At 42.6% G+C, this 15983-nt stretch overlaps 1 protein-coding gene across 1 annotated transcript; it reads left to right on the plus strand.

Annotated features, from left to right (window-relative positions):
* The first annotated feature begins 979 nt into the window (after positions 1–979).
* On the plus strand, positions 980–15637 carry LOC107117199 (chromosome unknown open reading frame, human C9orf64). Its single transcript, XM_015419274.1, has 5 exons — positions 980–1042; positions 3198–3550; positions 5986–6245; positions 9897–10092; positions 15118–15637. The coding sequence occupies exons 2-5, from the start codon at positions 3208–3210 to the stop codon at positions 15348–15350; spliced, it is 1032 nt and encodes a 343-aa protein (XP_015274760.1). The 5' UTR covers positions 980–1042; positions 3198–3207; the 3' UTR covers positions 15351–15637.
* The last annotated feature ends 346 nt before the right edge of the window (positions 15638–15983 follow it).

Here is a 15983-nt window from a genome sequence, read left to right on the forward strand (position 1 = left end):
ATTTTAGAGATTGGGGATGATGTGTTGTGGTCTGGGTGTGTGTCTCATCCTTGCACAGCAGGACATGATATCACACCATCTATAGTGCTGTTCCACTATGAATAGGTGCTGCTCCAGCGGATGTGAGGCACCATGTAGTTTTTTAAGCTTGCCTCTGCATAAGGTGATGAGAATTTAACTACAGTGCATTGTTTAGAGTTTAGTCTGAAATGGCTTTTTGTATGATAAGCTTCAGAATGGGTTGCCTCGATCTGTGAAAAGACTGACCAATGTAGCTGAGGCTATAGCACAAATTAAAAAGTATTTTTACTGTTTTGAAGAATTCTTGCTTTTGTTATGCACGTGTCCGTCGTCCTCGTCTTCCCCCCCCCCCCAATTTTTAGAATGGATCTTCAGATACAAGAGCTTTAACTGTAAAGCGTGCAAATGTTCCCCCTGTGTGGCTGACCAATTTTTTGGCAAACACACCACTGTTAAGATTTTCAGGAAATCGGTTTTTGTAATTCACGACCATAAAAATAACGTTTCCGCGGTTTTTCGTTGGCCAAAGCATCTTCCTCAGAGGCAGACCCCTTTCGAAGGTTTTCCGTTTCAGGGAGAGTAAAAAAAATAGTATGAACGATCAGTCTTCACCCTCTTGGCATTCATTCTTGAGTACGCTATTGCAGGAAGGGGCAGTCCTTATTGCAAGAGCAACAGTTTCAATCGCAAAGATGCCGCTTTAAGAAAATTGCGTTTGGCATTAGAACCTCTTGTCCAAAAAAAAGTCTTGCAATATTGGGTAAGAAGAGATGCGTTTTACTTCTTAAGTACAAGAAAGAAAAATGTGCGATACCTCGATCTCGAGGCGGCCTCCAGTTAATGTTCGTCTTCCGAGTCACGGACTCACTTATGCAAATATGGCTAATCCTGATTGGTGAACGAAGGCGCGATGGTTAGGTGAAGGTGGAAAGGGCGGGGAGTCGCTTCGCTTGTTGGTAGCGTGTTCTGTAATCGGGTGCTCATTGAGAGGCCGCGTTAATATAGTCCGATATCTACGAAGGTAAGAGAGTTGATCCCTTGTAGAAGCTGTATATTTGTTGATTAAGGAACTAAGGTGTAGCGCGATATAGCAGAAATCGAGGCGCACATTTTCTCGAGGCATAAGAGAACTGATAAGCAGGCCTCGACTGCCCACGTGGATTGAGAAAGGGGAGAACGGAGCTTTTGACTTCATTTTCTGTGCTGTCCAGCGTCACAAGGAAACCTTGTCAGTAATTAACTAAATACGGACTGGTGCAGCATCACAACGCCTCTGGCATGCACAGCACTATAGTGTGGAATGTGGCTGAGTAGTACTGCGTGAATTTGAAATACAGCCCCTAAATTTGGTGACGTTTGTCGGACTTCGGGAAGCAAAGGAATCTATCGCTTTCTATTCCTGGCTGCGCGCGCTCGCTCGCGCTCGCTCTCTCTCTCCCCGTGTGTGTGTGTGTGGCTGCTCAGTGTGTGTGTGTGTGTGTATGGACGCGCGCATGCGCGTTTGTTTTTACAGCGACCCTATGAATTAGTGACCTCTAAAACATCCTATCATGAACAGCCTTGCATAGGTCTTGCAAACTAAGGGCCGTGGGTTCTTTTATTGAGTCCTGGCTGCTATTTGGCTAACTTATAATATCCATCTCTGATCAGTTCTCTAAAAATAGGATACAATGGAGCCTGTTATGTAGTGGGATACCTTGCCTGCTTTATGATCTCTCCGATTCCATCCTTCTCTGCCATAAAGGTGTCGTCCCTACACTGTGAAGTGTGTAGATCGATGCCAGAGTGACTCGAGATCCTGTTCAGTCTCCTCCCAAAGCACCACCTGTTAACGGATCTAGAAATGAGTCCCCTACCTTTTGTTGTCAAAATGAGCTCCCACAAATCAAGAGATAAATGGCTCAGTTCTCTCTAAGTATGATTAAGGCAAAACTGTTAAGGCGGCATTCACTCTGTTCTGAGGGAGATTAGCGGGAAAGGTAGAGTCTCCAAAAGGTGGTAGTTTTGAACACCAGCACAGTCAGTCAAGCCCATCTGTGGGGAGTGGTAACACCTCTCTGAGCAACTGATTGCAACTTTTCTGGAAAACTAATTTGTTGCTGTTGACTGTCCATGCCAGGGATTAGTGCACTTAACTAGATCCAGTTGGTCAGCCGTGTTGGTCTGAAGCAATAGAACAAATTTAGAGTCCAGTGGCACCTTTAAGACCAACAAAGGTTTAGTCAAGGTATGAGCTTTCATGTGCATGCACACGAATCCTCATACAATAAAAATTAAAATGATGGGAAGGATACATTAATTGTAATGGTGAATCACTGAAATATATTTTTTGTGTTTCTGGGCATTGTGTAAGTTTTATTATGTTTGGGCTGGTGTAATACTTACATGTTCTATTTATACAGAAAAATAAAGATATAAAATTAGAGAAATTTTGACGCTATGGGGGGGGGATTTCTGAATGTTTTATGCGGAAAATTTGAAATATATACATTACTTATTTTCCTATCAAACCTTAACTTGGTTTCCTGCTTTAACAGCATAAACTGTGTGAACTTTAACTTAGAATTACTCTTTGGCATTTTTATAGAATTTAGAAGTATAAACGCTTTGCTTTTAATAAGTGAATTTGTAAATATACCTAACACTAGCTAGAGAAAGTTGCAAACTGCTGTATCCTATGTTACTTTGGCATGTGTGTCAGTTTTTGTTGTCTTGGAAGAAAAAAAATAAAAATTGAAAAATATTTAAACAACAGAGCATATTGTCCGGGCAGAAATCATCTGATATAGTTACAAAAGGGCTACCAACATATTTGGATATTTAGTTAAGTGTCATAACATTGAAACCCCTGTTTCATGTTACCATGCACATGAAATCATTAATTTTGACAAAATTGTCTCTAATTAGACATCCTTGAAAGTATGTGTATATGTAATCATTTTCCGGTTCTATAGATTGTCTTATAAAAATATGCACTACACACTTTGAATGAATAAATACTTATATTAGAAAGCATTTAACTCTTTCAAAAAGAAAAAAAAATCATAGGATTTTTTTTCAGTGTTCCCCAAAATTTACAAAAATGCTGAAGGAGGGGTGTGTGTCTGAATCTTTCCAGGGTTCCCCACCACCCTTGGTCTCCACATCTCTAGTGAAGACTTATTTTTTTTACTCAGGATTAAAAGGATGAACATGGAAGCATTCCTGAACCCTAAAGATTCTGCCAAGTTTATAATGGAGAACAGCCAAGACGTATACGTGAAAGAAGATGGTGGGCGGAAAGTTGCAGAGATGTTGTTTGATAAAGTCTTGGAAAAGGACTTCAGTGTTGCTGGATGGAAGTCTTCTCATGAACTGAATCCTCAAGTAGTGAGTGAAGATGCAGTGAACTGGGTTTTCCTTGTAGATACACTCAATTTCTCATTTTGGTCTGAGTGTGAAGATCATAAATGCCTGGTGAAATATAAAGGCAAAATGTACAGTGGTTACTGGTCTCTTTGTGCTGCTGTCAACCGAGCACTTGATGAAGGTTAGTTCCTAATTTTAAAAATTAAATAAGAGTCAGTAAGACAGTTATTTAGATTTAGGTAAGAATTCCTGAATGCAAAGTAATATTTTGCTAAGTTAGCATCATTCAAGTTGTTTACAGCTATGTCAGTCCCAAACTAAATCCAAAAAGCCTAGAATGCAACCTATGTAATGCCTAATAATTATAAAATTTATTATGTGGATTGTGTTCTTAACATCAGTCATCTTCAAGTGTCGGTTTAGATTATGCCATCACTGTACTGAATGTATACTGTGCAGAGTCTTACCACTGCTTTGGGGCCAGGGTACTGGAAAACAATAACAAAAAGGGGTTGTTGTCAGTAGGCCCCTCCAGTGGAAACCAAAGCCTGAAGGCAGCTGGGCTGAGCGGCTGGCCCCTGTTGCAGGTACTGTCTGTTTTCAATATTGTACCTTGTTCTTAAATAATTTGGAATCTCTAGATCATTTTCCTTTAAGCTAAAGGCAGAGAACACATGGGGAGTAGGTTTAGAGTTTGGGTTTCAGTCCTCACCTTTGCCTTGTTATTCAGTTTGTAGCCCCAGGTAGGTTGCTTGCATCTATGTGATCCAAAATCTTGTAGGATATGTTATGCCTGTTTATGCTGGCAAGGCAAAAGAATTCACCCTGCAGACCTTCATGTGCCAAGCAGCTGAGTGTGCTTAGTATACCACCACAATACAAAAGTCCCTAGCTCCTTAAGTAACAATGCAGTCCTAAGAATACTTCCCTGGAGTAAGCCCCATTGAATAGACCTGAATGGGATTTCTCTTAGTGCATGTAGCTGTTTTGCATGAGTTAAACAGCATTTCATTTATACAATACGTATTTCATTAATACAATAAAAATTACATTTTTAAAACATCAGCATATATATTAAAATGGTGGTCACAACCTGATAACTGCAACATCCTTGGTATGAATTCTTTTGCCTTGCCAGCAAGTTATGCTCACAGGGGCGGCAACATTTTCATTGTTTGTTCCTGATATCTGATGTTTGGTATACAGTCTGCACATGGAATTCCATCCAATAGGAGGGGTCCAAGTGGAGAAGCTGAGGGAGAGCCAGTATGGCAGAGGGTTTGGGGAGCAGTAGAGCTTAGAGAAACTGTGGAAGTGGCTTAGCAAGGAGGATAACGCTTGTAGTATCCCCACTTCTTGAAGGTGGCATCTCCTTCTACCCCACCCCTCCAAATGTAAGCAGTATTTTTGTTGGCAGGCATGAGCTGATTTGGTCATTACCCGTACCAGAGCTGTTGTGTTTTCAGGAAGGGTTCTAAAGAACTGAGTGAAATTCAGGTGACGAGAGGTGATGTTTAGAACTGCTAGGCAAACTGAGAATGAACAAGTCTCCAAGTCCAGATGGCACACACCCAATGGTTTTTAAGGGGTTCTAGTGATTCCTTTAAAAGGAGAATCAGCAAAAGGCCAAGACAGACATGCCCAGGCTCTCTCTGCTAGGCTGTGGAGAGTCCCATTTCGGGAGACAAGGGATGCAGCATGGGTTTAGTACCTTCCTCTCCCTAGTCCTGAGGCCACAAAGATCTTCATACAAAGAACAGTGGAAGGCATCTGGGTTCAGGGGCCCATCCCCATAGCCCCAGCTTTTGTAAGGTACCTCATCATAGATTCCAGAGTAAGTTCAGCTGTCATGGGATAAGGGAACAGGTCTTTTTGGGAAATAGTTTTGGGAACAGACAAAAGGAAATACTTTACTCACTGAGTAATCAGGGGTCATTTGGGAGGGGACGCGGGGGGACGCCATCCCCCCGGGTGAGGTGCAGGAGGGCAGGGCCTGGAGCTCCCTGCTGGTGCCCGCTGGAGGTCGCCGCCAGCTGTGGGGAAGACACACTTCCGGTGATGTCAGGGGGTGTGGCATATGCTAATGAGTTATGCTAATGAGTCCCCCTAGCTCTTTTTCTACGAAATGACCCCTGTGAGTAATTAAACTCTGGATTTCACTGCCAGTGGAGGGATGGCCATGAGCTTTTAAAGGACATTAGACAGATTTATTGGGGGGGGGGAGCATTGGCTACTAGTTATGGTGACTGAAGAGAGCCTCCATATCCAGAGGCAGCAAATGTCTGAATACCAGTGCTGGGAAGCAGCAGAAAGGGAAGGCCTTGGCATCTAATGCCCTATTTGCTCTCAAGGGCAATTGGTTGGCTGCTGTGTGAAATGGGATGCTGGTCTATTTGGACAACCGGTCTGATGCAGCAGGGCTCTTCTTATGTTAATATGATCTTGTATATTATTGCATTATGCCTCTTTGTATCCATTGCTATGAAGCCACAGGTGTTGAAGTTATCCTGCTGGTTGGCCACTGTGTGAACAAAATGCTGGATTTGAAAAGCCTTTGGTCTGATCCAGTATGACTGTTCTTATTATGTTTTTTTAATTTAATTTTACTTTCTGAAGGAATACCCATTACTAGCGCTTCGTATTACACTACTATGACATTGGAGCAGGTGAGGCATGTGTTTCGCTCAGACACCGATGTCCCCATGCCTTTGCTTGAGGAAAGGCATCATGTGCTACATGAGACCGGGACAGTTCTTCTGGAGAAATTTGGAGGCTCTTTCCTCACATGTGTTAAGCAAAGTGGAAAAAGTGCTAAAAAATTACTACAACTCATTGTGGAAAATTTCCCATCATTTAGGGATGAGGCTACATTTCAGGTAAGTAAATAGTAAATGCTGGCAATAAATAAAGTTAGGGCCTAAAAGGCCTCTCCCTTACTGTTTTGTTAAGCTGTTCCTGGGAGATGTGAAGAAGAAAAAGGATATGAGACACTTGAGGCCTGAGGGAATTACAGGTGGGTTGAGAGTTTTGGGATGCACATCTGGCAGGAGTGGGCAACCCAGAGAATCTCCACAAGAACCTAGAGCAAAGTTTTCAAAAAGTCAGGCAAACCATGGCTGGGAGCTACTTCCCTGCATTTGTTTTCTGTCTTCTCAGCACCATGTCTCTGTGTAGTGGCTTCAGGAAATAGAGCAACAGTTCTAAAATGGGCCATGAATTCGAACATTACACCAAGCCATCATTAACATAAACCATGATTTGCAAAGCCACTTCAAACCATAGATTCTGGTTCCATTTTTTCCTAGCATTTTGTCAATTTGAACATGATGCCAAACTATAAAGTTCTCAACATTGTTTTGGCATGATGCTTGCATTTATGAGTAAAAAATCTTATGTAAGACCTATGGAAAATGGTAAACACTCACTAAACATGCAACATTTCATCAATAATACTCTCTGTCATTCTTGAAATTTTGAACTTGAGACTTGTCATGATAGTTCAAGATTCTCATGGTGGTACACATACACTCTTGTGACTAATTTGAATAATTTATTATAATTGCAGAATGTAGTTTTTTATTGTTAAATTTTGGATTGCAGTATTTCAGGACTTCAGAGGTTGATTAATAAAAACAAGCCTGTATCAGGAAGAGTGAGGGTGAGCTTACATCACTGCAGCACTGACAGTTCTCTGCATGTTAAGTTGCATTTGCTGTTTCCAATGACGTTTTTATAGATCCTTGATTGTACATCATTCTTTTCTGTTATATTTCACATATTGCACAGATGTGCTTATATCATTAGCCAGCAAGGCTGATAAAATGTTAAAAGTTCCTAGGAGTCATCATCAGATTTTCTTAGGTGAAAACGGATTTCCACAAAGCTGGAACCATTTCCAAGTAGAGATATAAAATCTTTAAAGAACTCAGGAGACAAAGCTGCTGGGATATTTCAGAAATTTCAAACAGAGAAACAGTTGTACAACAGTGTGCACTTTTTGAAGAAGAATTGGATTTATATCCTGCCCTTCACTCAGAGTCTAAGAGCGGCTTACAATCTCCTTCCCTTCATCTCCCCACAACATGCACCCTGTAAGGTAGGTGGGGCTGAGAGAGCTCTGAGAGAAGTGCTCTTGAGAGAACAGCTGAGAGAACTGTGACTGACCAAAGTCACCCAGCAGCTGCATGTGGAGGAGTGGGGAATCAGACTGAGTTCTCCAGATTAGAGTCTGCCGCTCTTAACCACTACAACTTCATAGGTTCACCATAAATTGGAAGCAACTTGACCGCAGATTTTATATAAAATGTGCCATCACGTTGCTTCCAATTTATGGTGACCCTATGAATTTATGACTTCCAAAACATCCTATCTTTAACAGTCTTGTTCAGGTCTTGCAAACTGAAGGCTGTCTTCCTTTAGTGTGTCAACCTTTATTGAGGGTACGTAAGACTACATGAGACTAATCAGGAAAGCTTAAAGAGAATGTTTTGTATTATCAAGAAACAAATTTGTCCTTGGAGTTAATATATTTGGGGTTCCATTTAAGACTTCCAAGAATTTTGTAAAAAATAAGTATGCATTTTCCATTACTACACTTTGTGTTCACTTAGTGCTGCTGATATATACACACACTATACACACACACACACACACACACATATGTATATGTAGTTAAACAGAGTTGTTAAATCCATCTCAGTGGTACAACTAATGTTTTTACTCCCATGCCTTTTTTAAAAAATCTTTATCAAATTTGCCTTTCTAATTAAAATAAAACCATTTCCAATAAATAGAAAACACATATTTTCTTGACAAAAAAACTGTTCTGGTATAACAAGAAGATATTGAAAGATTTCAAAAGCAAGTTAGAAACTGTATGTTAAAAATCAGGTCATGCACCTTTATGCAATTGGACTGTGAACTAGAATCATATTTTAGTTGCATATTCTGAAGGCAAATCAAATTTTCACCAGTTACAACAAAATGGATGCTATTGTTGGTTCACATTGTCAACACTGTTTCCCTAGCAACAGACTGAGATGTTGCAAGGCAGAGCTTTGCAGTAACAAGGAGTGAGAGATGGGATTAAAGTGATGAAAATTAATTGGATTTTTCCACTTTAAAATGCATATCCAAAACATTAAAAATATTATGAATAAAATAATTTGCTGATTCTAATCATAATAAGTTAAAGGAAGCCTCGGTGATTACAATGTGGTTGCCACATAATTATTCTTTTGGACTGTATCCCTGATATGTTGGGCATGCTCAGGGCTTAATGATCAAAATACTGCAGTGGAGCTTCAGTAGGGATGTAAATTTCGATTAATAATCAAGCAAACATTTAAACTATCGAACACTTTATTGTTTAAAACACAATCTACCTACATCACATACATCATCTTACATATCCTCAGCTCTTGTTCTGAGTTTTGTTAAGAAAAATTAACATGTTAACATTCTCTGGCACCAATTTGGCATGCAGAAAGACTAGCATTGGGAAGGCCATATTCTGCAGGCACAGATGATCCTGGAATGCCCAGGTAACCCTTTGCCAGTTTTCCAAGCCAGTATATAACTGGTAGAGAAATGCTTATAGCTTAATAGTTTAACTGCAATGAGGAGGGAAAATTTATTGTGCCAGAGCAAGGGGGAGATTTTGCCCACTTGCTCTTCTTCATCATTCCCTTCTTGCTGTATAATATTTTTAGTACAAGAGTTCCCCAATCCTGAAAAGAGTTTTGGAGTGTGTAGAGATGCTAGGGTAAGGGAAAAGTGAGCAAGAACCTGTTCTGTGAGTTTCTTCAGCTTGCATATCTGTAGGCTCTTTCTGGTGGGTATAAGAATGCACATCCTCATCCTTACTTTGGAGCAACGAGTAATAGCAAAAATCAATTTTTTACACTCTGCAAGAGCAGGGGTGGGGTGTGACAGCCTTGGAACAGCTACTCATTGCAGTGCTACTTTTGGGATTTTGATATAGCACACAAGCATTGTATTTCGGATGGTTGTAAATGTGTCAGTGGCAGCAAAGAAAAAACACTCACTCTGAAGTTTCAACTGCATTTTGTTCTGATAAACACTGCAGAAATGTGTTGCTTTAAAATAAATCCAGTTTAGCATACATCTAATTTGGCATGTCATCTATAATTTTAATAAATGACAAAAAATCACAACATGTATAGAATTGTAGACATTATTTTAAACAATTAAGTGCACACGCCTTGGCTTTTCCCCAAAAACCCTATGTAGTTTAATTTATTTATTTATTAAATTAGGCTTTTATACAGCCTTCCCCACATGCAAGCTCAGGGTGGTGAAGAAAGTTAGCATAATCAATGTGTAAAAGAATGCATAGGTGCTGTGATCAAAACTAATTGGTACACTAGGCAGAGAATAAGATCTGCTGCCACCGTTTCCCCAGTATTTTTGGTAACAGTAGTTTCCACTGTCAGAGGTTAAAGCTAAAGCTTGTTGAAACTAACCTGAAAGCATTCTGCTTTGTTTCCCCCTTCTTTATCTGTCAGGGTAAAAAGGTGGCTTTTTACAAACGGGCACAAATCCTTGTTGCTGACACATGGAGTGTATTGGAGGGAAAAGGCGATGGGTGCTTCAGTGACATTTCCAGTGTGACTATATTTGCTGATTATAGGATACCTCAGGTTCTTGTTCACCTAGGAGCCATGAAATATTCTGAAGAACTAATGAAAAAACTCAAGGAAGGTATGAAACTTTATTCAGTATAATCAAGAACTCTCTAATAATTGTATTGCCTGTTCAGTGCTTGCATGTTCCTACCTACCTTTGAGTCCTGTGATTAAATTAGTTGCTTTGATTTAGTGATAGCCAAAGTCTGACATCACATCTGAATTCACCAAAAATGATTTGTGCTTCTCCTCCAAATCAGGACTGTAGCAAAAAAAACAGCAATTGAAAAAGATAGCTGCAGTAGATTTTTTGGAGTAACTCAGTGCCAGGTCCTTTCTTCATTGTGGAGCAACCACTCATCTTTGTTTCCCATATCCCCCCCCCCCCCGTCACACACCAGTATTCAATCACCTGCAAGACAGCTCAGGGTGTGTTCTATACTTTATAGCGATAACAGGATTGTTAAGAAATGTTATGATTTTCGACGTGGTCTCTGTGCTTCACATTCATGGGATACAGTGCGCCTGTGCTGGATCGATCGGTATTGTAGCAAGCTCTAACGGATTTTCCCGCCCAGACCTCAGGCATGCGCAGGAACCCCACCACGCATGCCCAGAGGGGTGGCTGTGGACATCCCGCCAGTTCCTTTCTTTCCACCGCGCTGGAAGCACCTTTCCTTGGTCGGTGAGATAGCTATTTTTCCTCAGAGGCTCTTCGGATTTCTCTTCAGATTTTTCTTCGTTTTTGATCTTTCCTTCATCTTCAGTTTTTTCTCTTAAAAAAACCAAAAAAAACCTTTAGTTTTGAGGGGGAAGTTTTACCTCAGTCTGGCCTTCGGCCTCCCCACACACACACACACACACCTCTTTTTCTTCTCCATCTTGTTTGTTTTATGGAGAAAAGGTGGGGCTTTTTCAAACTTTGTAAGGGATGCGGCAGTAAGCTCGCTGCGCCTGATGGCCACATCCTTTGTATTTTTTGTCTTGGTGAGACGCACCGACCAGAGTCCTGTCGACACTGTGCCAAGTTTTCCAATCAAACTAGGAAGAATCGAGCAGCGCATCTCTGAGTGGCGTTACTGGAATCGGCGCTAAATCTCGCTTCTGTCGTGGATCCAGAGGTACCGGTGAGACCATCGACATTGACGGCTCCGGCGTCGAAGTCCTCGTCCGACATCGTCGAGTTGACGTCGAAGCGTCTGGCACCGATGGCGCAGTCTTTGGCGTCCACTCCCGTCAAAAAGAAGGAAGAATCTGGTAAAGAGCACAAGTCCGCCAAAAAGGGTTCCTCTAAGGCCCTAAAGGCATCAAAGTCTAAAAAACGCACGGGTCCTGCACCGGGTTATGCCCCTAAGGTGCCCCCCACTCCGACGACAGTATTGGCATCGGAGGCTCCAGTCGCTCCACCGATACTGACCATCCAGCTGATGGACTCTCCAATACACCAGCTAGACCTTGACACGCTGGCGGACATGCGTCCTTTCTCCGACATCGATAATGTGGAGATCCTCAGTCGTCCCCTGAGCACGGATCGTTCTCCCTCTGCTCAGTCATCGACATCGGCAATCTCGGAGTTTTGTACCGACATCGATGCAGGTCGGCATCAACAGATCCCTCCAAACACTCAACATCATCCTCCCCGTCTGTTTGCCGAAGATCGGCCTTTCAATATTGATGATCGGGCTGATAGGGGTCGCTCATGGAGACGAGATGCTACACTATCTCCCTGACGTTCCCGCTCTAGGAGTAGATCCCCACGAGTCTTCCTGCCCCCACCACCTCCTGCTCTTTCCTGGGATCATCGCCAACTACGTTATCTCTATGGGGCTTATCCACCTGCATCCATGCCGTGGTTGACTCTAGCAGGTTACTCTGATTGGGATCGTTACTTTGCGCATAGATCACGGTCACCCCGCAGATCGAGGCCGACACCCTCAGCGTCTCTCTCCCTTCGTCCTGATCATCCATCAGAGGACCCTTCTCGACATCGACCAGATCAGTATAGTCCTCCCAGTCCCCCTGTTCCACCGTCGACAGATCCAACCAGTCCAATTCAAACTACTCCGGCACAATTACCACTTCCCAATTCCTCTGGTAATTGTGCCGGAGCAGTTTGAATTGGACTGGTTGGAAATCACCCTGACAACAGATGCCTCTCTCTCCGGTTGGGGTGCTCACATGATGGGATTTTGCGCCGGAGGCAGATGGGACACACAGAAACGGAACCGTCACATCAATTTTCTGGAACTGCTTGCGATACGGTTCACTATCACCAGTTTCCTGCCCCTGATCCGGGGAAAGTGTGTCACAGTCCTCACGGACAATACTACTGCCCTCAGCTACGTAAACAGACAGGGGGGCACTGTCAACGTCTCTGCGAGCTCACCCACTGGTTATTTATTTATTTGTTAGATTTATACCCCGCCCTCCCCAACAAGCTCAGGGCGGCTAACAACAGAGGCAATTGCCACAACAAAACAACATAAAAACAATCATGAAACAGTATAAAACAATCATTAAGTAAAGTGCGGTGCTCTTGATGTTAAATTTTCTTAATCCAAGATGAGTTCCAATTTGTCAACCTAACCTGACAACATACACTCTTCGGTTAACTAGGCGTCTGGGACTTCTGCATCACCCACAACGTTTTCCTAGTCACCACACACATCCCGGGGCATATGAATGTGCAGGCACACCACCTAAGTCGAGCAGGTCTCAGTTTACATGAGTGGGAAGTGAATCCGACTTACCTTCTCCCACTCTTCCGCAAGTGGGGGTTCCCCCAGATAGATGTTTTCACCACCAGGGCGAACAAAAAGTGTCCTCTGTTCTGCAGCCGAGGTGGCAGGGACCCGTAGTCTTTAGGGGACAGTCTCCTCTACCCGTGGTCCAGAGAATGTCTCTTCTTCTTCCCCCTGCTGCCTCTGCTTCTGAGAGTGGTCCACAAAATCATCAGCGACAAAGCGGATTGTATACTCATATCCCCGTGGTGGCCGAGGCAACCATGGCTCTCAACCATCCTGGATCTGTCAGCGGGGTTCTACCACCAATTTCCACCGGTGCAGGACCTCTTGTTCCTAACCGAATCCCCTCCTATACCACGATGTTCCATGACTGAAGTTGACAGCCTGGAGAGTGGTATCAACAGCTTTTCCTCCCGCATAGCGAATGTGTTGCTGAATTCCAGAAAGTCCACTACACGAAAATCTTATCATTGCAAGTGGCGGAAGTTTTGTTCCTCCTTGGGTGAGGATGCCCCTCGAGCCATCTGTGTGGGTCTCGAGAAGGTTTTCAACTTCCTTCTGTCTCTTGCTGACTCGGGACTGTCACATTCCTCGTGAAGGGTTTATTTGGCCGCACTTTCGGCCTACCATGTTGAAGTTGAGGGATGCACACTGTTTTCACATCCTCTTTCTAAATGTTTTTTGAAGGGACTGTTACACCTTTATCCTCCCATCAAAAGTCCTGTCATCCCCTGGGACCTTCCCCTGGTACTTCACCAACTCACCAGGAAACCTTTTGAGCCACTCGTAACTTGCGACATGAAACTCCTGTCCTGGAAAACAGCCTTTCTGGTGGCTGTCACTTCAGCGAGGCGAGTTGGGGAAATACTGGCCTTCAGACATGATTCTCCTTACTTGTCATTTTTGCCAGATGGCGTCTGCCTTGTACCTGACATCTCGTTCTTGCCAAAGGTAGTTTCAGAATTTCACCTACAGGCAGAGGTCTTCCTCCTGGATTTCTTCCCTGCTCCGACATCCCCAGAGGAGAGGCTGTTACACACATTGGATACGAAGCGTGCGCTTCTGTTCTACCTAAACAGAACCCGTCCAACGAGACGTGACTGTCATCTGTTCGTTTCCTATGCCCCAGCAAGGCTGGGAACTCGCATCATGGTTCAGCGTTTGTCAAGGTGGATTGTAGGTCTCATCCACCTCTGCTACCTTATTGCTAAGCACCCATTGCCTGGCCCTATCAGGGCTCATTCAACTCGTGCTGTTGCAGCCTCAACTGCCTTCCTGCAGGGCTGCTACCTGGGCTTCGCCTAATACGTTCATAAGGCACTACGCCCTGGATGTCCGCAAGAACTCTTGTACCAACATGGGACGTCACATCTTATCTTCGGCTTCGCAGTAATGACCTGCCAGCACCCTCCTCCAGGTAGGCCACTGCTCGCTAATCTCCCATTGGTGTGAAGCACAGAGACCACGTTGAGGATAAACAGGTTGCTTACCTGTAACTGGTGATCTTTGAGTGGTCATCTGTGCATTCACACCACCCGCCCTCCTTCCCCGCTGCTGTCAGCGGCTATATTTTTTCATAGCGGTTGATTCGCAGCGGTTTGAAGGAACTGGCAGGATATCCGCGCCCACCCCTCTGGGCATGCGTGGTGGGGTTCCTGCGCATGCCTGAGGTCTGGGCGCAAAAATCCGTTAGAGCTTGCTACAATACCGATCGATTCAGCACAGGCGCACTGTATCCCATGGGTGTGAATGCGCAGATGACCACTCGAAGATCACCAGTTACAGGTAAGCAACCTGTTTCTTCTTAATCTCTGTAAAATGGCATGAAACACAATTGTAACTCCTAGTATGGACTTCAGGTTCTTACAGTAGCTCTGAATTCATATAGAGATGCCCATCTTTTCTTAAAGTCTGATACATACCACCAGAATTTCATTAAATTCATGGTTAGTGACAATTCTCAGAAGTGGTATTGATCAAGTGATATTAAGTAGTGTAACAAGAACTGTATTTAACATATGTGGAAAGTATGTATTTAGTATTTTGCTACACTGCGATTAAGATGAACATAAACAGATCTTATAAGAAAAGAATGATGGAGTTCTTGAGCTTGGACTCTCTTGTTAATCTTTTCACATCCCAATTGTAGCTTTTCTTGTCTATTTCAGTTTAGCAGTGTAGCCATTGATTTTCAAATTAAGCCACTGAAAATGTGTTAGATAACACAGGACCCTGATTAAAATCCAATGTGTAGGTAGTCTAAAATAAGCAGTACATACAGCATAATAGTCCCCTTGAGCCTTATTTCTGCTTCTCTAATTTGTATTAATCTCATTCATGTCTTCTGCATCCTACAGGGCACATGTTCCAGTCTGGAGACAGACAAGAGGTGGAAATTCGAGGTTGTTCTATTTGGTGTTGTGAACTCATTTGCAATCACTTACTGGACCTTTATAAAAAGAAAGGCGAGAACATGAGTGAAAAAATCAATGCAGTTCTCCTTGATTATTATCTGTGGGACTATGCTCGGGATCATAGAGAAGACATGAAAGGAATTCCCTTTCACCGTGTACGTTGTATATACTACTAATATACTATGAAGAGTACAGTTTCAAAATTATAGATACCTTTTTTCTTGTATACATATTTGAAACTTGCAAACTTTAAGCTGGGAGAATTCCCAATTTCCCCCTCTCCCTTCATTCTGGACTTTTATAAGCTATTGTAGTGTAAACATATGTCCTGTCCATTGTATCACAGGAAAGGAAGTTTACTGTAATGTTTCTAATTTTCCATACTGATAGTTTGTTTGGCTGATTACTTTGTTTCAACTTGTATTATTTCTATAGTTACTATACTAAAGTTGCTCTTAGCATTCAGGCAAGATTGTTTAATTCAGTAAAGAAATTGTGTGCAATAATACCATCTATATTTCTTAACTATGTCTCTTCATAAGTTAAGTGAGTTGCATCTGAAGTCATAAACAGTAAATGTTTAATCTGTTGTAATTAATTCTGTGTGCTTGTGTGCCTTCTTGAGTCTTTTTATGTATCTGATGAAGGTGGCCAAAGAACATTTTTGTCTTCACTGCTGTAGACTGATTCAGATATTATGATCCCTCTTAGAGGTTACTAAAAGTGCTTTCAGGTGGTCACAAATCTGGGCAGGAGTGAACGTGTGGAAACCTCAATTGTCCAGAGATGATCTGTTATTAAGGAAAGAA

This window comes from Gekko japonicus, unplaced genomic scaffold (assembly GCF_001447785.1).
Source record: "Gekko japonicus isolate JY-2015 unplaced genomic scaffold, Gekko_japonicus_V1.1 scaffold133, whole genome shotgun sequence".
Lineage (NCBI taxonomy): Eukaryota > Metazoa > Chordata > Lepidosauria > Squamata > Gekkonidae > Gekko > Gekko japonicus.

Coding starts and splice junctions, on each gene's coding strand:
- LOC107117199 (XM_015419274.1), top strand. CDS start 3,208: ATGAACATGGAAGCATTCCTGAACCCTAAAGATTCTGCCAAGTTTATA. Junction 6,246..9,896: donor GGGATGAGGCTACATTTCAG/GTAAGTAAATAG, acceptor TTTATCTGTCAG/GGTAAAAAGGTGGCTTTTTA. Junction 10,093..15,117: donor AATGAAAAAACTCAAGGAAG/GTATGAAACTTT, acceptor TGCATCCTACAG/GGCACATGTTCCAGTCTGGA.